Raw genomic sequence first — 23131 nt, forward strand, 5'->3', positions numbered from 1 at the left:
CCTGGCCCTCATCAGTAAAAAGCGTTTCTATGTAACCTGTTGCCTGCTGCTTCAACTCCAAATATCTGGTTTTCCCTGTTCTCTTGCAAATTTGATGTCTTTCTGGTTTACTACTTCCTCAGACTCATATTGGAATAGTAATGGAATTAATTTAAAAGGCCTTGCACTTTTGGATTATGGATTACTCTTGGAACAAAATGTAAAATAAGATTACAAAAAGGGATAAACCTAAATGTTTACTTGTTGCCATTAGAGCACTGAAAAATCTATTTTCCTCAAAACCAAATGCTGGGACATGATTATATTTAAAGACTAACCGATGGCCTCAGACATTGGATTTGATGGATAATTACAGTAGCTACATTGCAAAAATCTTTACATAAACAACCTTAAGAATTACCCCTAAAACCATGCCTAGATAAAACGTGCCTGGAATAGATTAGGTGCAATGCATATAAACACAGATACACCACCTTCTAGTATAAAAATTTTCAAAAAACATGGAGAATACAATAATTTATAAAGAATTGCTGTTTACGTAAAGAACAAAACAAACTCAGAAAAAAGTGATCAGGGTATTACTTCTCAGGGATAAGGCAACTAATGCCCTAGTATCTCAAAATCCTTTACAAAAGGAGATAGCTTAATAAATTCTAGCTCAGGGATTTTTGTTTGTTTTATGTATGTTACTTTTTTTTCTTCTTTTTCTTTTCATCTGCTTCCATTTTAAGCTTAACTTCTTCAGCTGTAAGGGCTCCCAGTTTCTTACTCTTCGCTTTCTTAACCTTTTCCTTGATGGCTGCCACATCAATTTTAGTTTCAGTAGAAGCTAAATAAAAACAATACATGTAATTCTTTAGATTATACCAAATAAAACAAAGAATACATATATAAGACGATAATTTCAGAGTACTGTTTGTTACAATTGAAAGATCATGTTATAAGATATAAAACACTTGCTTAAAGGAAAGTTAGAAATTTCTTCTAACTAGAAGAAAACAAAGTACTTTAAAAATACATTAGTGAAAATATACACGAAAATGGCATTATACTTTAACTATTTGAACCAATTACTGGATTCAACTATTAAAATTACATTTTTTCCCTTAAATTGTTTTAAGATTCTTTTTTCCATATTGGAACTTTAGAGTATTCCTTAAAAAACTTAGTTTTCCGAATATTCAATTAATGACTAGTAGTATTTCATTTAACAAGATTTTGATAATAAAGACCATAATCTGAGAGTATCTGGAGGTCCTCCTAACAGAACCCAACCCCATGTATTTAACACAAAAAGTGTGAACAAAACAGAAAAGCAGTGGGAAAAAACACAACCTTTTCTTATTATTTAAAGAACAGCACTCAGGACATAAAGAACCACAAGATAAAATGTCATCAAACAACCCAGCAACTTGAGAGCAGACTTAAAGCCTCCACTAGAGTGGAATAGCTACACTTTAATCAGTAATAAACTGAGATTAAACTAGCTATTGAATACCTTCAGTACATAACTGACAGATTGTACAAACTAGAAAGTATAATGCTTATGATATTTTTATATAACCAAGGATCTGAATAGTAGAATACAATACTTTTAAAGCTGTTAACACTGATATAAATTAACAAACTAGTACTGTTACATCTGGCTTTGACCAACAGGTCATGTGCAATGCTGCTGGGTGACCTCCCTCCCCTCACTGTGCCACTGACTACTTTGGAGAGTTACCTTACAGAGGAGTACACGTGTTACTAGTGGAAAAGAAAATGCGAAAGAGGAGAAGACGGATCAAAATGAGGCTAGGAATGAGAAGAAAAGGCATCAGCGTGTTTTCTCTGAGTGTCTTTAAAAGTCCCTGAGTAAGAAAGATCGTCCTGCTATTTTGTTGGTGTCTTTTAGCCCAAGTGATGAGAAATCCACGTTAACCATACAGGAATCAAATTTGAAGCCACAGATCACACAAGTAAAGAAAGTACAACTTTTGATAAGCTCTTTTTAAAGGGCATGATAGCAGAGCTCAGGGATCTTACTGTTTTATTTTTACAGAAGATTAACTGCTCTGGTTTATATCTTTCACAACAGAGTCCTTCCTCAGCACAGCGGTCAGGAAGGGACTGTCAATCTGGGATACTCTTAAATAAGCATTAGCTGCTACTAAATTATAAATTATCTCAGTCACCACCGCTTTTCCCTAGGATTTGTGATTAATGAAATGCTAAAAGAGAATTGATGAAACGCATGGTTATTTCTTAACACTCAAAGAGCTTCAGACAAATCCACTATGGGTTTACTTTTCCTCTAACAGACAGCATACCAAGAGTTGGAAAACAAGCATTACCTTCCTTAGGTTTCACAACTGGTTTTTCTTTAGGTGGAATAAACGCTTTGTTTCTTTCCTCTTGTCTCCTACTAAGAGCTTCTGCTTGTTTAGCCTACATCATTAAGAAAAAAAACTACATTAAAAAACGCTTTTGTAGTTAAATAAGAATTCAAGTATCTATAAACTTTGCAACTAGTGTTGTAAGCTAGACATGGTCTTACCTTTATTGCTTCCATTTTCTGTCTCCTCTTTTGACTTGCCTTCAGAAAGTATTCACCAGTAGCCAATTCTTTATCAATCTGTTGAAATCAGTATTTACAATACATCATAAATAATGTAGATGAGAAGTCAATTCCTAAGAAATTAACAGTGACCTTGAGGTAAAGACAGTGGGGTCAAAACTGATTACTCTATAAAGGTAGCAACATAAAAAGAAGGAAATGTCCTCTAAGCTGAGGGGAATATATATGCACAAAAGCATGTAGGTAGGAAAGTAGGTGATGTGTTCATGGAATACACAACAGACTGCTTGAGGTGGGGTGGAAGGTCAATGATTCAGAAAAGTGTGAGAGGAAACTGGAAAGACAGTTTTGGGGAAGCATGAAGAAACATGAATGACAGGTAAGGGAAGTGGGATATGACTGAGAAATGACTAAAGGTTCCTGAGAAGAGTGAAGAGAGCAAAGTAGCACTTTATGAAAGGTACAGAAGAAAGGAGAAGAGGTAAAAGGCTGTTTTTAAAAAAAGGCTGCAGCATACAAAATGAAAAGCAAGAACTGTCAGGATGTGGAGACTAAGTACTAATTTGCAGTAGCAAATTCATTAAGTAGTCAACATATAATTAATTGGTCTACCTAAGGCAATGTTCTACTAAACGCTAATACTAAGCTCTCTACACTTCCTAACTCACTTAATCCTCATTAACAATTCTTTGAGACAGGAATGATCATTATCCCTATTTTCTGTACAAAGAAACTGAGGCATGGATGGGGTTAAATAAATTATGCCCATAATTACATAGCAAGTAAGTGACAGAATAAGTCAAATGAGACATCGCTGATTCAAGAAGCTTACAGTCATTAAAAAAAAAAGATAAAATGACAACTACTTACAGTACAGGGCTATACAAAATATATCAGGTGTTACAGAAGCATGGTTTAGTAACTGGAATACTCGCTTTCCCCCAACTAACACTTTCCTTCTGGCTTCACTTTGTTTTCCAAAATAGACCTCAAGATCCAACACTTCCATTTTTACTATGATCATCATTCCTTTTTTACTTTGACCTTTCATCAAACCTTCCTGGAAAACTACAAACACAGGGCTATGGGGAAAACTACAAACACAGGGCTATGGGGAAAACTACAAACACAGGGCTATGGGGAATAATGAAGCAAGACACCTCAGAAGAGAGGTGACGACAGAATTCAAAGAACAGAAAAAGAAAGGATTGATGCAGATGGAAAAAAAAATTGAGATAAGAGGAAGTTGAAAGAGTTATTGCCTCGTAGTCTCAATACTTCTAGTAGATGACATTGCATTTTATTTTACTGGAGTAGGAGGGTGGCTAAAGAATTAAGAGGACACAGAGATGCCAGAGAATACTGAAGACCTATCTGAGATTGGAAACGTGAATTTTTAAGGGATATAATCCAAAGATACGACTTTCTTCAGCTATGTTCAGTAGCCACGTTATGGGAAACAAGTCAAGTTTTAGGACTGATCTAAGTTTTAGTTTTGTTGGGCAGGTGTGATTGATAGAAGAAAAGGGAGTATGAAAGAAAACAGTGATGGGCAAGAGAGAAAAGGAAATTTTAGAAAGGGAATGATGCCAGAGGACAGTTGACAAAATTAGAGGCATTCATGTCTTAAAAAAAGGATAGATATTAGACTTAAGATTTCAAATCCAGAGCAATCCTATAGTACATGGTCACATGAATGATGCTAAAGCAGAGCAGAAAGCATTGTGGACTAAATCGTTGAATTTTTTTTAACCATGGAACATTTATAGTGGCTACAGATACACAACTGACACCACCTACCTTGACGGAGTTTACACTCACAGTATGAAGCTTCCACTCACCACCCCCATACAATTAGTTCAAAATAAGCCTATTCACACTTACCTTCAGTTTCTTAAATCTCTACACACCCAAACGTACATACACAGAAATTCCACCCTCAAAGTTTCCGACAAAAATAGATTAAAATGGTTTCCCCCTCATGTAAAGAAATTCAACATTTAATACTGACCTGACTTTCTCGCTGTGGTGGTGGGAATGGTGTATACTCCTTCTTAACAGTTTTCTTCTTTGGTTCCTTGCGTTTATTCACATTTTTGTGCTTGAACTGTGGCAAAAATCTTTCCCAACTCTGTGATCTTAACTCAGAATCTTTCGCCAACTCTCGTTTAATCATTAAGGTCTTCAACCATGGCAATATATGAACAAAGTAAACTTTTAATTTAAAAAAAATTTTTTTTTTGATGTGGACCATTTTTAAAGTCTTTATTGAATTTGTTACAATATTGCTTCTGTTTTATGCTTTTTGGTTTTTTGGCCGCGAGGCATGTGAGATCTTAGCTCCCCAACCAGGGATCGAACCTGCACCCCCTGCATTGGAAGGCAAAGTCTTAACCACTGGACTGCCAGGGAAGTCCCAAACATTTTTAATTTTAGCAGTCATATGTTTCGCAACCTAAGACATTATCAACATTGTTCCTATAAATAATAAAATTAAAAGGAACAATTCTTAGTCTCTTCAGTAGGATTAAACCAATTCTGGAAACAAAAAATATATAATCTCAAACATGCATAATTAACCAAGCATCAGAAAACCATTAGAAATTTAGACAGAATTATTAAAATAAACTGAGATGAAAATAAGACTAACTCAGTTTTTCAACCATTATTTCATTAAAACCTTTAAAATTCAACCTAACAATTAGCAGGGAGAGTTCTTAATTAGTGATGTTTCCTACAAGCAGGAAGCTAGCACCCTGAAATATGACGGAAAGAAAAAAAGTTTCTCATGATCAACAAAACGAAATGTTTTCACACTTCCCCTACTCCATCTGAATTTTATAGACACTGAAACATCAGAGGATGCAAACGAGGCATCAGATGCAAGATGTCCCAATGTAACTCAAAATTGTTTTTTCACCCCAATCTAAGAGTGACTTTTCAACTTAACTTCATTAAATTCAAGGATTGTTTAACAAATATCCATCATAAAACAACTCATTATACCGTGGTTACATTTCCAAGAATAATCAAGAACTTTATGCATACACGAATAACAGATCTCTCTCGAAGAGCCTATAATTTGACTGTTAAATTCCAAAATAGGTTTTAATGCAATCTCAAATATTCCAGACTTTACTTATAGAAAAAGGCAGAATTCAGGACTTCCCCAGTGGGCCAGTGGTAAAGAATCCACCTTCCAATGCAGGGGACACGGGTTTGATCCCTGGTCAGGGAAGATCCCATATGCCACTGGGCATCCCATATGCCACCAGGTGCCTCAACTAGAGAGCCCATGTGCCCTGGAGCTGGCAGCCACTAGATAGAAAACCCGCACACCACAACCACAGAGAAGCCCGTGCGCTGCAACAAATGATCCTGCGTGCTACAATGAAAGATCCTGTGTGCTGCAACGAAGACCCAACACAGCCAAACAAAAATCTTTTTAAATAAATTAATTAATTAAAAAAAGAAAAAGGCAGAATTGTAAAAGATCACATCTTTAAATATAATATGTGGGCTCAAACCCTAAGAAAACTGGATTGGTACCATCTACTACAAATCCTATGAAGCTTATTTTATTTGTATTGGAAGTGAATGACTACATTACACTGTCCCCTTCAATAGCTTTCAAACTGTACTCCAAAGAGGCCTAAACTTCCAAAGAAGGAACTATAGGACTGGGATAGAGTTGAGTGGGCTGAACTCTACCCCAATTTACCCCAAATAGCTCTGCTTTATCTGTTTTGTATATTAGGCTTTCATAAAAGATTTACTTTCAAGAAAGGTTTCTGTAGCTAAAAACAACTTTGTAGTAGTATACAGTGAACACTCACTTTAATGTTATAAATTGGATGAATATTCTTCATAGTGTCTAGGACTACTTTTCGAACCTGAAATTTGCAAAGAAAAATGAATCAGTCATGTATAAAGATTTTAGTGAACTAGGCAGACGAGGATTAATATATCACAAAATAGCCTATGAACCAGGCAATGGCTACCAAATTGGATACTGTAGTCCCTTCAACTGTTCTGAGTGGCTTCTAGGTCTTTCGTAATAGTCAACCTCCCTTGGATACAATGAAGTCTCTCAACTTTACTGATAAAAAGCTATACACAGAATTAACACAACACTCTGGAGCTGTAAAATTTAGGGGGAAGAGGGCTGGATTTAGAGTTAGAATATATGCACTCAAATAGTGGGACTGCCACTTCATACGACAAAGGCACTTAATTTTCCTATTCCAGCTTTTTCATTTGTAATATGGAAATAAAACTACCTTAAGGATCTGTCATAAGTAAATAATATACTTAGACTCTACAAAACTGTGAAATATTCAAAATATTTAAGTTATTATTGCCCCATGAGAAAAAAGCAGATAACTTATGAGAAAGAGGTCCAATAGAATTAAGGTTAAAGGCCCTGGAAAGCAAGTAAGACCTCACTGCCAGATACAGATAACAAAAGCCTCAAAAGGAGTTAATAGAAAGAGTATCTGCTCCACAGATTTTCTCATAACATCTGACAAGCTAAAGAAGATGTTCATAAAAACATTAACATTCAAAGAAAATATATCTTAAAGGAAGTTTTCTGAGCCTGACCTCTACAGGCTGAATACATTACTGCAAAGAACAAGATCTGTTCAATTCTCCAGTCATTAAAATGCATGTAGGGGCTTCCCTGGTGGCGCAGTGGTTGAGAGTCTGCCTGCCGATGCAGGGGCCACGGGTTCGTGCCCCGGTCCGGGAGGATCCCGCATGCCGCGGAGCAGCTGGACCTGTGAGCCATGGCCACTGAGCCGGCGCGTCCAGAGCCTGTGCTCCGCAACGGGAGAGGCCACAACAGTGAGAGACCCGCGTACCGCAAAAAAAAAAAAAAAAAAAAAATGCATGTAATTACTTCGTGTTTCTTATGTTTGCTACAGACTGAGACCTTAAATGCCCACTTAAAATTCGAGTGGAGGGAGTAATGACGTGCAGACCTCCTAATTCAGAAATGGATCTCTCTTCAGTTACCAAAGGTTGGCCGTAATATGTTAGGGTCCAGGAAATTACATGAATTCCCTCAAATTACATGAAGAATTTACTAATGGAAAATCAAACAAAGCATATTCTAAAAATATATATATAAAACAATATATTATCCAATGAACTATTATATTATTTCATTTATTCTCTGTGGAAAATTAACTGAAGAGAATAAATAGTTCTCACCTCTTTTAAGCCACTAAAAGGTCCAATGGCTGAAACCGTGTTTCCCTGTACCATAATGTAACAGTTTGTTAAGAGTTCCAACGCCTACATCAAAAGAGCAATAAGTTGAAATTCAGTACACTTAAAAAACTAAAAGAGGAAGACATACTTTTTCACTAATAAAAAGTACCTTCAACGTAGATCCTTTGGGACCAATAAGCCGTTGTCTTCTTTTTACAAATCTTTCTTTATTTCTTACTAAAGAACCTATTTTAATGATGTCACATGCAACATCATCCTGAAGAATTCGTACTGCCTTTTGGGAAGATAAAAAGAAAACTCCATCAATATTCTTGACAAGTCCATATCTTCTGCAAGCCAAGAAATTTAAGCACAGTTAAGCACAAAAATGAAAACTTTATGGTGCAGGAGGAGACGCAGTGTTATATGTTGTCTCTAATGTTGAGGCAAATAAAGCAAAGTCTCTGTAATTCTTAATTTACCTGTTCAAATGAAACACTCCTTGCTAACAGTTTTATTAGGTCTCTGGCCCTAATGATGATATATGGATCAAATGTCTTCTTTGTTGTACAGACAGTCATGCTGCCCTCGATCAGGTCCAGGGTTGCATTAACATGCTACAATACAAAAAGAGCAAGCAAGCAGTTGTCTGAAAATGAATTCAATTTTAGATAATTACAGAGCCGATCCTAACCAAATTAATAATTTGTCTGCTATTAAGCTATCTCAAAATTCATTAACTCTCTCCTTGAAGAAGCTAGAAAGTTAATGTAAATAATTGATTACTGTTAGACTTCAAAGAATATAAAAAACTCAGGCAATTGAAAACATTTATAATTGGCTTTAGAATAATTTATACTTATTGGAATAAAGATTATCTCTAGTTTAAAAAATATATATCAGTCAAAATGAGGCTACATTTTTAAATTAAGGTAAAAATGTAAAGCTATATAATTTCCCTACCTTGGCTGGATCCAGCTCTAATCTCTAATCTGCTCCCTAGAGTGAGAATGGACTTTCCCTTTCAAACTTTTTTCTAGCTGGTTTGTATTAGCTAAATACAAAGTAAAAACAAATTATCATAGGTTTAAAAATAAAAGCAGTGATTATGATTACTACAGTGATTAAAACTATGCATTAACTTTCAAATGGAAGAATCAGATTTCAACAAAGCAAATAAAAATGCTGTTTTCTAACTTGTAAGCATAATCTGAAGAATATTTCAATATAGTGAATGACGAACAATTAAACCTAAGGTTAGGTGTCTATAAGTTTACGAAAAAAACCCCAAAATTGAGTCTAATCTCCGATGTAGACAGCTGTAAAACACGCCTGCAGTTTGCTAAACCACCCTCATACCTAATGCACACAAATGACTCTAGAGCAGTGCCACAGCTGACAAATACATTTTCTATCAATCTAGTGTACATACACACACAGGTGAACCAAAAGCTTCATTAAATGATACTTATCCTTACCACATGTGATACATTGATGTATTTTTTTCTAAAGGCTCATTATATCCACTAAATTGACTTCTTGATTCACTAAGGGGTCTCAATCCAGTTTGAAAAATAAAATCAAATACACTGCTCTAGGGGCACGGCAGAGGGAAGTTAAACAATGCCAGGAGTATGCCTCAGCTCAAACTGTACAGGTTCGTGGCAACCATTATAGTGGCAGACATTCTGAAATTTGGAGTTCACAAGTGAGTTTCAGACCATCTGTGAATCCCCTAAATATTTAAAGGCATGTGAATTTTTCCAAGTAATCTATTATTCACAAAACTAAAAACAAATGAACTGTAAGGATAATTATCTAGTCTGTTTAAAATATCAAAGGAATCAAATTAACCAGCTATGGTAGCACCTTTAAAAAAAAAATCCATCAGCACACATTCAGTTACTTAAAAGATATAAGCAAAAACAAAATCTCAAAGAAATACATAAGATATGCATACATGTTCACTCAAGGCTTTCTGTACCAATGGCCAGCACTCTTTCAAATAAGCCTCTCTATATTTTGGAAACAAAGTTGCAAAACTGCTCTCCTCCAAGAGTCCTCTGGGATTGTCCTCTTTGGAAAAAGCTGGCTCCTTCCAACCATCAGGAACAGTGAGGAGTTCTGATTCATCTACAAAGGGGGAAAAATCTATACATCAGATTTAACTTCTTTTGGACACTTTTTGAACACTTGTATGCATACATTCACAAGCTTCCCAATACTCTCCTCGCATTTCCTTTTCCCCTGCTTTTTATATTATTCAACAGTCCAAGAACGTGCCTCTGTCATTATCACCAAAATACTGTATTAAAATTGTATGTATTTCAGTCGCCTCAGAAGACAAAGTTCCTTAAGGGCAGGGACTCTTCTTCGATCCACACTTATTGGCATACACCTGGTACATATTCAACACTTACAAACTTCTACTGCACCACACTATCTTAGAGTTGAAGATCCAAACACCATTTTGTTTACATTACTATTTTAAATATAAGTAACCTTTCAGACTCAATGAAGTGCAGCCTATGTGTATATATATACGTGCATGTGTGTGTACATAAAACTTTCAAAAGCTTGATCCCAGTGTACCCTTTCAGTTAATATTCACTAGTACAGGGTTTTAGGTTTTCCAAAGACCTTTCACGTGCGTTATTTCTGTATTCTCTCACGACTACAAAAGGTAGGAAGAACTGGTATTATTATTCCCATTTTATAAAAGATATTCAGTTCAAAAACTTTAAGTGACTTGTAAGGGAATATGAAGCTCAGTCTAGGTCTCCTCTCACTAGAACAAAATGCCTCCTAAGGGCTATAAATTATTTCCCATATCATTTATCAAAACTCCTGGTCCTGGATTTTAAGAACCTCTTAAATCCAACAGCTGTACTTTAATTCAGTACTACTCAAAGATATGATCCATAGGCCTGAAGCACCAGCATAAACTGAGAGTTTGTTAGAAATGCAGTTCTTGGGCTCCATCCAGACCTACTAAATGTGAATCTCTGGGATGAAGCCCAGGAATCTTTCTTAACAGTCTCATGACGAGATTCCTATGCATACTAAAGTTTAAGAAGCAGGTCTTATAGTTCATGTTATCCACTCCAGTCAGGTAAACTTGCTTTCTGTTTCTTAGGTAAACTTGCTTTCTGTTTCTTATACTCACATCCACTTTGTTACTTCTGGTTCAAATCACAGAGAATTAGCTAGTCTTTATTTATCGTTCACTTCTCAATATCCCCCCCCAAAACCCTCAAATTCTACAATAGTGATTACTTAAAATGCATATCTGACCAAGATCTTACCCAATTTAAACACTTAAATGATTATGAATTTAAAAAAAACAAAGAAAAAAAAACCCACTGGCTAAGGAAATCAACAGGAGTTTCACAATGGAGGAAGTACAAATAGCCCCAAAACATGTAAAGATGTGTAACCTCATTAGTAATCAGGAAAGTCTGATTTAAAAACACAATCAGATATGATTTCACACTTAACAAAATGACAGAAATGAAAAATTCAGGTAACAGCAAGTGTTAGTGCTCATCTACTGACATCGGGAGTGTAAAGCAGCACAACTCCTTTGGGAAGATTTAGCATTATTTGCACATGCCCTACCCTACAATTCAAGGATTCCAATCCCATGTAAGGTACATAACCAGAGAAACTCTCTAACATGTCAACAAGGAGGTATGTACACAGATATTTATACCATATTGTTTATAATAACAATGGGAACAATAAAATGTCCAGCAACATTAAAATGAAAATACAGAGATTGCCTCATCCACCAGAGGGCAGACAGCAGAAGCAAGAAGAACTACAATCCTGCAGCCTGTGGAACAAAAACCACATTCACAGAAAGACAGACAAGATGAAAAAGCAGAGAGCTATGTACCACATGAAGGAACAAGATAAAACCCCAGAAAAACAACTAAATGAAGTGGAGATGGGCAACCTTCCAGAAAAAGAATTCAGGATAATGATAGTGAAGATGATCCAGGACCTCAGAAAAATAATGGAGGCAAAGATCAAGATGCAAGAAATGTTTAACAAAGACCTAGAAGAATTGAAGAACAAACAAACAGAGATGAACAAAACAATAACTGAAATGAAAACTACACTAGAAGGAATCAATAGCAGAATAACTGAGGCAGAAGAACGGACAAGTGACCTGGAAAACAGAATGGTGGAATTCACTGCTGTGGAACAGAATACAGAAAAAAGAATGAAAAGAAATGAAGACAGCCTAAGAGACCTCTGGGACAACATTAAACGCAACAACATTCGCATTAGAAGGGTCCCAGAAGGAGAAGAGAGAGAGAAAGGACCAAGAAAATATCTGAAGAGATTATGGTCAAAAACTTCCCTAACATGGGAAAGGAAATAGTCACCCAAGTCCAGGAAGTGCAGCGAGTCCCATACAGGATAAACCCAAGGAGAAACATGGCAAGACACACAGTAATCCAATTGGCAAAAATTAAAGACAAACTATTGAAAGCAGCAAGGGAAAAATGACAAATAACATACAAGGGAACTCCCATAAGGTTAACAGCTGATTTCTCAGCAGAAACTCTACAAGCCAGAAGGGAGTGGCATGATATACTTAAAGTGATGAAAGGGAAGAACCTACAACCAAGATTACTCTACCCGGCAAGGATCTCATTCAGATTCAACAGAGAAATCAAAAGCTTTACAGAAAAGGAAAAGCTAAGAGAATTCAGCACCACCAAACCAGCTCTACAACAAATGCTAAAGGAACTTCTCCAAGTGGGAAACACAAGAGAAGAAAAGGACCTACAAAAATGAACCCAAAACAATTTAAAAAATGGTCATAAGAACATACATATTGATAATTACCTCAAACATGAATGGATTAAATGCTCCAACCAAAAGACAAAGGCTTGCTAAATGGATACAAAAACAAGACCCATATATATGCTGTCTACAAGAGACCCACTTCAGACCTAGGGACACATACAGACTTAAAGTGAGGGGATGGAAAAAGATATTCCATGCAAATAGAAATCAAAACAAAGCTGGATTAGCAATACTCATATCAGATAAAATAGACTTTAAAATAAAGAATGTTACAAGAGGCAAGGAAGGACACTACATAACGACTGGAGGATCAATCCAAGAAGAAGATATAACAATTATAAATATATATACACCCAACATAGGAGCACCTCAATACATAAGGAAACTGCTAACAACTCTAAAAGAGGAAATCGACAGTAACACAATACTAGTGGGGGACTTTAACACCTCACTTACACCAATAGACAGATCATCCAAAAGAAAATAAATAAGGAAACAGAAGCTTTAAATAACACAATAGACCAGATCAATTTAATTGATATTTATAGGACATTCCATCCAAAAACAGCAGATTACACTTTCTTCTCAAGTGAGCACGGAACATTCTCCAGGATAGATCACATCTTGGGTCACAAATCAAGCCTCAGTAAATTTAAGAAACTGAAATCGTATCAAGCATCTTTTCTGACCACAATGCTACGAGATTAGAAATGAATTACAGGGAAAAGAACGTAAAAAACACAAACACATGGAGGCTAAACAATACATTACTAAATAACCAAGAGATCACTGAAGAAATCAAAGAGGAAATCAAAAAATATCTACAGAAAAATGACAATGAAAACACGACGATCCAAAACCTACGGGATGTAGCAAAAGCAGTTCTAAGAGGGAAGTTTATAGCTATACAAGCTTACCTCAAGAAACAAGAAAAATCTCAAACAATCTAACGTTACACCTAAAGGAACTAGAGAAAGAAGAACAAACAAAACCCAAAGTTAGCAAAAGGAAAGAAATCATAAAGATCAGAGCAGAAATAAATGAAATAGAAACAAAGAAAACAATAGCAAAGATCAATAAAACTAAAAACTGGTTCTTTGAGAAGATAAACAAAATTGATAAACCATTAGCCAGACTCATCAAGAAAAAGAGGGAGAGGACTCAAATCAATAAAATTAGAAAGGAAAAAGGAGAAGTTACAACAGACACCGCAGAAATGCAAGGCATCCTAAGAGACTACTACAAGCAACTCTATGCCAATAAAATGGACAACCTGGAAGAAATGGACAAATTCTTAGAAAGGTATAACCTTCCAAGACTGAACCACGAAGAAATAGAAAATATAAACAGACCAATCACAAGTAATGAAATGGAAACTGTGATTAAAAATCTTCCAACAAACAAAAGTCCAGGACCAAATGGCTTCATCACAGGTGAATTCTATCACACATTTAGAGAAGAGCTAACACTTATCCTTCTCAAACTCTTCCAAAAAACTGCAGAGGAAGGAACACTCCCAAACTCATTCTATGAGGCCACCATCACCCTGATACCAAAACCAGACAAAGATGTTACAAAAAAAGAAAGCTACAGGCCAATATCACTGATGAACATAGAAGCAAAAATCCTCAACAAAATGCTAGCAAACAGAATCCAACAACACATTAAAAGGATCATACACCATGATCAAGTGGGATTTATCCCAGGGATGCAAGGATTCTTCAATATATGCAACTCAATCAATGTGATACACCATATGAACAAACTGAAGAATTAAAAACCATATGATCATCTCAATAGATGCAGAAAAAGCTTTTGACAAAATTCAAAACCCATTTATGATAAAAACTCTCCAGAAAGTGGGCATAGAGGAAACCTACCTCAACATAATAAAGGCCATATACGACAAACCCACAGCAAACATCATTCTCAATGGTGAAAAACTGAAAGCATTTCCTCTAAGATCAGGAACAAGACAAGTATGTCCACTCTCACCACTATTATTCAACATAGTTTTGGAAGTCCTAGCCACAGCAATCAGAGAAGAAAAAGAAATAAAAGGAATACAAATTGCAAAAGAAGAAGTAAAACTGTCACTGTTTGCAGATGACATGATACTATACATAGAGAATCCTAAAAATGCCACCAGAAAACTACTAGAGCTAATCAATGAATTTGGTAAATTTGCAGGATACAAAATTTTTTTTTCTTGTTTTATTTTTTATTTTGACCCCATTTACTTTTTAAATTAAATTTTCATTTAAGATCATTGTAGATTCACATGAAGTTAAGAAATACAGAGGAGTCCTGTATTGTTCACCCTGTTCTCCCCAATGGTAAAATCTCACATAACTATAGTACAGGATATTGACATTGACACAATCCTTTGATATTATTCAGATATCACTAGTTTCATGCATGTAATCACCACCACAGTTATGACAAAAAGCAGTTTCACTGCTTTTTCACTGCAAGTACAAGCCATTGGTACTTGAAACAACTTGGATGTATCTTCAGAAAATACATCCAAGTTGTTGCAAGTACCAATGGCTTGTTCCTTTTTATTGCTGAGTAATATTCCATGGTATGGATGAACCAGTTTGTTTAACAATTTACCCACTGAAGGACATTTGGGTTGTTTCTAGTTCTAGGCTATTACAAGTAAAGCTTCTGTGAACATTCACATACAGGTTGCTGTGTGAATATAAGTTTCATCTGTCTGGGATAAATGTCCAAGAATGCAATTGCTGGGTCACATGGTAATTGCACATTTAGTTTTATAGGAATTTGCCAAGCACTTTCCCAGAGTGGTTGTATCATTTTTAAGGTCCTATTAGCAATGTATGAATGATCCAGTTTCTCCACATATTCTCCAGCATTTGCTGCTGTCATTTTTTTTAAATTTTAGTCATTTCAATAGGTATGCAGTGATATCTCTTTGAAGCTTACATGTGCATTTCCCTAATAGCTAATGATGTCAAACATCTATTCATGTGTTTATTTGCCACCTGTACATATTCTTTTTTTCCACACACACACTCTGTATTTTATTTTTACAAGAGAAAAATAAACTGACACCAAGCATTGTAAATGGATGACCACAACAAAAGCAACAATGATTGCAATTACCAAACATGAAACACACTCATACTATGTCATAATATTGACCTTCAGTCCAGTAATCCTCCACTGTAACAGGTCCTTTACTTTGCAGTGAAAATTGATTTGTATATTTTTTGCCTCTGAGTCCTTGTGGGATTTTTTTTTTATTCAAACAGAAAATTAATGCACAGAAATCTCTTGCATTCTTATACACTAATGATGGAAAATCTGAAAGAGAAAGAAACCCTCCCATTTATCATTGCAACAAAATGAATAAAATACCTAGGAATAAACGTACCTAGGGAGACAAAAGACCTGTATGCAGAAAACTATAAGACACTGATGAAAGAAATTAAAGATGATACCAACAGATGAAGAGATATACCATGTTCTTGGATTGGAAGAATCAATATTGTGAAAATGACTATACTACCCAAAGCAATCTACAGATTCAATGCAATCCCTGTCAAATTACCAATGGCATTTTTTATGGAACTAGAACAAAAAATCTTAAAATTTGTATGGAGACACAAAAGACCCCGAATAGCCAAAGCAGTCTTGAGGGAAAAAAACAGAGCTGGAGGAATCAGACTCCCTGACTTCAGACTATACTACAAAGCTACAGTAATCAAGACAATATGGTACTGGCACAAAAACAGAAACATAGATCAATGGAACAAGATAGAAAGCTCAGAATTAAACCCACACACCTATGGTCAACTAATCTATGACAAAGGAGGCAAGGATATACAATGGAAAAAAGACAGTCTCTTTAATAAATGGTGCTGGGAAAACTGGACAGCTACATGTAAAAGAATGAAATTGGAACACTCCCTAACACCATACACAAAAGTAAACTCAAAATGGATTAGAGACCTAAATGTAAGACCGGACACTACAAAACTCTTAGAGGAAAACAAAGAAAGAACACTCCTTGACATAAATCACAGCAAGATCTTTTTTGATCCACCTCCTAGAGTAATGGAAATAAAAACAAAAATAAATGGGACCTAATGAAACTTCAAAGCTTTTGCACAGCAAAGGAAACCATAAACAAGATGAAAACCAACCCCCAGAATGGGAGAAAATATTTACAAATGAATCAACGGACAAAGGATTAATCTCCAAAATATATAAAGAGCTCATGCAGCTCAATATTAAAGAAAGAAACAACCCAATTCAAAAATGGGCAGAATACCTAAATAGACCTTTCTCCAAAGAAGACATACAGATGGCCAAGAAGCACATGAAAAGCTGCTCACATCACTAATTATTAGAGAAATGCAAATCAAAACTACAATGAGGTATCACCTCACACCAGTTAGAATGGGCATCATCAGAAAATCTACAAACAACAAATGCTGGAGAGGATGTGGAGAAAAGAGAACCCTCTTGCACTGTTGGAGGGAATGTAAATTGATAGAGTCACTATGGAGAACAGTATGGAGGTTCCTTAAAAAACTAAAAATAGGGCTTCCCTGGTGGCGCAGTGGTTGGGAGTCCACCTGTCGATGCAGGGGACGCGGGTTCTTGCCCCGGTCCGGGGGATCTTGCGTGCCGTGGAGCGGCTGGGCCCGTGGGCCATGGCCGCTGGGCCTGCGCGTCCGGAGCCTGTGCTCCGCGGCGGGAGAGGCCACAGCAGTGAGAGGCCCGCATACCGCAAAAAAAAAAAAAAAAAAACAAAACTAAAAATAGAATTACCATATGATCCAGCAATTCCACTACTGGGCATATATATACCCAGAGAAAACCATAATTCAAAAAGACGCATGCACCCCAATGTTCACTGCAGCACTATTTACAATAGCCAGGTCATGGAAGCAACCAAAATGCCCATCGACAGACAAATGGATAAAGAAGTTGTGGTACATATATTCAATGGGATATTACTCAGCCATAAAAAGGAACAAAATTGGGTCAGTTGTTGAGACGTGGATGGATCTAGAGACTATCATACAGAGTAAGTCAGAAAGAGAAAAACAAATATCGTATATTAATGCATGTATGTGGAACCTACAAAAATGGTACAGATGAACTGGTTTGCAGGGCAGAAGTTAAGACACAGATGTAGAGAACGTATGGACACCAAGGGGGGAAAGCCACGGGGGGTGGGGATGGTGGTGTGATGAACTGGGCAATTGGGATTGACATGTATACACTGATGTGTATAAAACTGATTACTAATAAGAACCTGCTGTATAAAAAAATAAATAAAATTAAATTAAAAAAAACGAATACTAAACTTACTTCGGGTTATTTGTATGGAAATGTGTTAATATAAATGTTTCGGACATTACATGAAATTCCTAAAATCTTATATGTTCTGGTATAATTTATAGGTCATAATTCTAGTTATTATTTTAAAATGTATACCTCAGAAATAACTAAATTTCCCTGTCAATTGCATTATTATGAACTTTCATCAAATCTTTAACCGTGGTCATTTTTTAAGTCTTTTGTCATTTACAGACAGTTCTGGGTGTACTCTGATGCTTTTGCAAAAATGTTCCTATAAAAGGGTTTCATCTTCAAGGAATTCATGGAAAAGACTCTGAGAAGTACAGGTTTCTGGTAACTGACTATACTGCTGAACTGAAGGAATAAGCATTTTCAGAACTCTAATAGAAAACTGATGAATTCATAAAAGTGCTAACAAAAGATCAAGATGAAAAAAAATTAATTACATGGGACCGAATGAACTGATGAGGATGATTATAATTTTTGTGACTTTCTGTTTGAAGAAGAAAAAAGAGACTGTAAAACGTTGTTGTTTATATTGCTTTTGTGGATTTAAAGTGGGTTTATAATTGTATATTATAATATATTTAGTATAAAAATAGAACGTTAAAAAAAAGAGACACATGCACCCCAATGTTCATTGCAGCACTATTTACAATAACCAGGTCATGGAAGCAACCGAAATGCCCATCGACAGATGAATGGATAAAGATGTGGTACATATATACAATGGAATATTACTCAGCCATAAAAAGGAATGAAATTGGGTCATTTGTTGAGACGTGGATGGATCTAGAGACTGTTATACAGAGTGAAGTAAGTCAGAAAGAGAAAAACAATATAGTATATTAACGCATATACGTGGAATCCAGAAAAATGGTATAGATGATCTTATTTGCAAAGCAAAAATAGAGACACAGATGTAGAGGACAAGCGTATGGACACCAATGGGGGAAAGTGGCGAGGGGTGGGGGTGGGTGTGTGATAGAAAAGGAAAATGAAAACATAAATTAGCCTGTATTCATACAAGGGAACATCATACAGTAGGGAAAAGAATAAATCACAGCTACAAGTACTGCCCTGATTGAATAATAACAACAAAGTTTAGCCTAAGAAGCAAGACACAGAAGAATATCTACAATCCTTTCTCATTCATATAAAATTCAAAAACTGACGAAATTAAAACATTTTGTGCATAGGTGGTCAAGATTATGAAAAAAGGAAACAGAATAATCAACACGATTCAGAATGGTTACTTTAGGGCATGTAGGGGGCTCTGGGGGTATGGTAATGCTCTATTCTACTTAATGGTCTGAGTGTGCTCCTTTTGGTTTTATTCTTTAAGCTGCATATATACTGTCCTCTCTGCCATACGCTTAATTAAAACAACAACGAATCACGTTTAATATCTCCCTTATGCCTATACAATGAGAGTTCAAGGTTTTTAACACTTCCAATAAGTCTGGTTGAGCAGGCCCCGGGCTATTTCTCTGGCCTTTCTGTCAATCATACAGAAGTTAATGGATAAAACAAGATTGCAAAGCAAGAGAGCAATTAACGCAGTTGAAAGAACAGGAACTGTGTTGGCAATACTTCAGCAACCCGATAAACAACAATAAACGTTCCAAAATTTCTTCACTGGCTGACAAACTAGCACTAAAAACACGCCTGGTATCTCCTTCTATCACCATGTCTGTCTCAGTCCTTCATTATCACTCTATCACTCGTTCACTCATATGCATAACGACCTCCTACTCCCACCTCATCCCACCCCTCACTCTGCCAACGATTTCCAGACACCGCCGCGAGTTTAAGGTCCCGAAGCGCCCTCCTCATTCTTTTACAGAAGACGCATCCAGCAAGACCCCTACTTTGGGGGTTTCCAGCAAAAGCAATTAGTTAGGAACACGCGCCGGCGCCATACAGGCCAGTCGTTCCTGCGAGTCCGGCCAACAACCCCAACCTTCAGCAATTACAGGTACTTAACTTCAAGGCGGCGTTACACGTTCCAAGGCGGCGTTACACGTTCCCAGCCAGCGAAAGGAAAAAACCCCAACTCAAAACCCCCAAACCCCAGTCTTTGGTTTTCAAACAACCTCACCTCGGCTCTGCGGCTTCGGCTTCTGGCTACGAAATTCACTTTTCCTAGACGCTGCAGCTTGTCCGTCCTGCTTGGAGGACGCCATCTTCAAACTGCTTCCCGGGCTACCGGAAGTGAACCCTTTCTTAAATCCTACCGGCTAAAATCCCCGTGCTCAAAGTGAGTTCCGCAGAACTCAGACGAGATCTGCGCAGTCTCCGTGTGTGCTTAAGCTAGAGCCCGTGTATTTGCGTACACTACTACGCTTCTCCCGCGGAGCCAATGGCGAGCCGGAGACTTCTCTTCCCGGACGCACTGCAACTACGGAATTTCACAGCATGCTGGGAATTGTAGTTTAGCACTGGGGGTGAGTCGGAGACGGTTTTATCTATCATTTTCTCTTGGCCTCAGCGTCTAACGCGGAACGCATTTAGCCGGAGTGCAACCTGAATCGTACTGATATCACTCGTTCACTCATTCGATAAATATTTATATGATCGACCAATATGTGCTAGGCGTTGGGAAGTGGTACAGATATGAGAATATACGGTCCATGATGGCAAGAAGCGACGGTAATAACTACCATTTATTGTGAGACTACTTTGTGCCGGGCACTTTATTTGCATTATTTCTAATCCTTAAAACAAAAACAAAGTTAAAACCTCTCTAAGGTTGATTTATTTTTGGAAAGTAAGCTTTCAAAGTCATTGCTTCTGATGGTTACTTTCTTGGATCGTGGCATTTCTCTAAGCCAGAGGTGTAGTAACTAAGCGACCCTTCTGAAGTTTTTCACCTAGCCTAACATTTCCCCAAATGACTAACTCCTGTGTATCCCAACACTGCATATATAGCTGACGTCAAGATGTGAGGTTCATCTCTACTACAAATCTTTATACTTCTCGGAACCTAAAAGTTCTTACACACGATAAAGGTAAGACTTCTTTTGATGAATGGTTTTATTGCTTGCCGTTTTAAAATTTTTCTGCAGCACAAATAGGGAAAGTGTTTGATAGGCTGAATTTCTTGCATTAGTGAAATGGGGAACGTTTATCTGAAAATCACCCTCTTGTATCTTCTATAAAAGATTTTCTTTTATAAGATACATGAATAAAATAAACAATTACTTAGGGACAGAAAATCACAAGACACATAATTATGTAAAGGTTTTTGCTTTTATCCTGTGTGTCTTCTAAATGACAGGCAGTGATTTCATCCCTATATTCTTAGCAATTTGCTAAAATTAAAAAAAAATTTTTTAAAAAAGGACAAATCCCTAAAACCTAAAATAGAACAAATAACAGCAGGTGAAAGTTATAAAGTGAGAAGCAACAGCTTCAGTGTTCCCAGAAACCCTATGAGGCAGGTTTTTGGTATCCTTATTTTAAGGAACTCAGTCACTAGTAAGTGGAGAGCTAGACTTCAGGTCCAAGCAGTTTGACCTTTAATAGCTCCAGAAAGGCTACTATACCAAAAGGATTAGTTGTTGCAAATATGTTAGCAGGAGGGCTCGGTTTTCTGCCTCATAGCTTTTGGACTTGAGCTGCAGTATCGACTCCCCTGGGTCTCCAGCCTGCTGGCCCACCCTGCCAAAAGCCCACATTTTGGACTGTCCATGCCTCCATAATCACCGAAGTAATTCTATATTCTGTGTCTCTGGAGAACCCTGACAAATATAGAAGTTTATAGTAGAGCAAATCCAAACGGCTGATGAACATGACACTCTACCTCACTGTCAGAAAAGCACAGAGACATAACAATAAAATATCACTTCTCACCCACTACATTGGTAAAAAAAACATACATATATATATAAAATATTTTTTAAATGATAATCTGCTGAAGGAAAGAGGACTCTCATATACTGTTGGTAGAAAGGTAAACTGTTACTGCCTTTTTGCAAAGCAACTATCAATATGAAGTATACAGGTAATGTTCCACAGTAATTCCACTCCTGGGAAACTGTCAACTAGAAATAAAGCACCATTCCATTAGGATGTATGTACAATGGTGTTGATTACTGCCTTGTATAGAACTAGTTCTGTGAAAGGTACTTTGGAGCCATACTGACTAGTTTGCCATCTACTAGCTATACAGCCTTGGGAAAGTTTCTTATCCACTGCTGTTCAGTTTCCTGCAATGGAGAGAATAACCTTAATTCAGTGACTTTATACACGTAAAGTGCTTAGAAAAAAATACTTTGCATGTGGTACACACTCAGTAGGTGTTAGCTATTATTTCTTTACTGTGGCAAAAAAGTAAAATCATCTTGACTATCAATTAAGGATATAGTTAAATAAATTGGTGTTGCCTTCATAACTGTGAGATATTATGTAGCCATTCATAAGAATTAATTAAATCTATATGGAGAGATTACCTAGAGGCATTGAGGGATAAAAGCCAGATACAGAAAGATGGGATAATTATATATATATAGAGAGAATAATTATAATAATTATATATACATGTATATAATTATCCCACTTTTATGAAGCAAACCATTCATTCATTTAACAAATATTTATTGAGCATCTATAATGCTGCAGACACTTTTAAATACTTGGTTCTGTTCTATGTTCTGGACATAATAATAATTATGTGTGTGTATGTGATTATACAATGAACAAAGATTTGGAAGGATACACATTAAGCTTTCAAGACTACGTTAAGGATGAAGGTGATTAGAAAAGAAAAAGGAACTAGGCAAAAAGACTAAAAAAACTAGACGTCCATGATAAAACAGCAGGCATATGAATCTATTTATGTAAAACTGTCCATATTTGTGTGTGCTCCTGTGTGCTCGTAAGGAAGTCTATGAAAAAACGGTCACCAAAATGTTGACTATGTTACCTCTCCATATAGAGACATTTCAAAGGATGGCAATTTAAATAGCAGTACAATGTAAATCAGTCACAATTTACATCATTTTATTTTAACTTCCTTGGAAATCTGAATATAAATATGTACTCAGAGCTGCAAGGTTATTTCCAGAAATTGCACAAACAACACTAAAAGGGGAAAGCAAAATCGCTGCCTCTAGAGTTTCTTGGCACAAATCAGGCTAGGAAGGTCTCTCTGGCAGGCAGACCCATTTTGGTTTTGACTTCTCCCCTCCTTGG

The 23131-nt window shown here is 36.5% G+C and overlaps 1 protein-coding gene across 5 annotated transcripts; it reads right to left on the reverse strand.

Annotated features, from left to right (window-relative positions):
• Positions 1-665: 665 nt before the first annotated feature.
• On the reverse strand, positions 666-20149 carry KRR1 (KRR1 small subunit processome component homolog). 5 transcript variants are annotated; one of them, XM_012537449.3, is made up of 10 exons: positions 20037-20149; positions 9735-9907; positions 8257-8391; positions 7944-8069; positions 7775-7858; positions 6397-6453; positions 4572-4742; positions 2540-2617; positions 2337-2430; positions 666-829 (listed from the first exon to the last, which is right to left on the reverse strand). In XM_012537449.3, the coding sequence occupies exons 1-10, from the start codon at positions 20119-20121 to the stop codon at positions 687-689; spliced, it is 1146 nt and encodes a 381-aa protein (XP_012392903.3). In that variant the 5' UTR covers positions 20122-20149; the 3' UTR covers positions 666-686. The 5 variants fall into 5 exon arrangements, with proteins under 5 accessions (XP_012392903.3, XP_049550960.1, XP_033265432.2 ...); XM_049695003.1 differs by having other exon boundaries at positions 9759-9907; positions 20037-20140; XM_033409541.2 differs by lacking the exon at positions 6397-6453 and having other exon boundaries at positions 20037-20141.
• Between the last annotated feature and the right edge of the window lie 2982 nt (positions 20150-23131).

This window comes from Orcinus orca, chromosome 11 (assembly GCF_937001465.1).
Source record: "Orcinus orca chromosome 11, mOrcOrc1.1, whole genome shotgun sequence".
Taxonomy (NCBI): Eukaryota; Metazoa; Chordata; class Mammalia; order Artiodactyla; family Delphinidae; genus Orcinus; species Orcinus orca.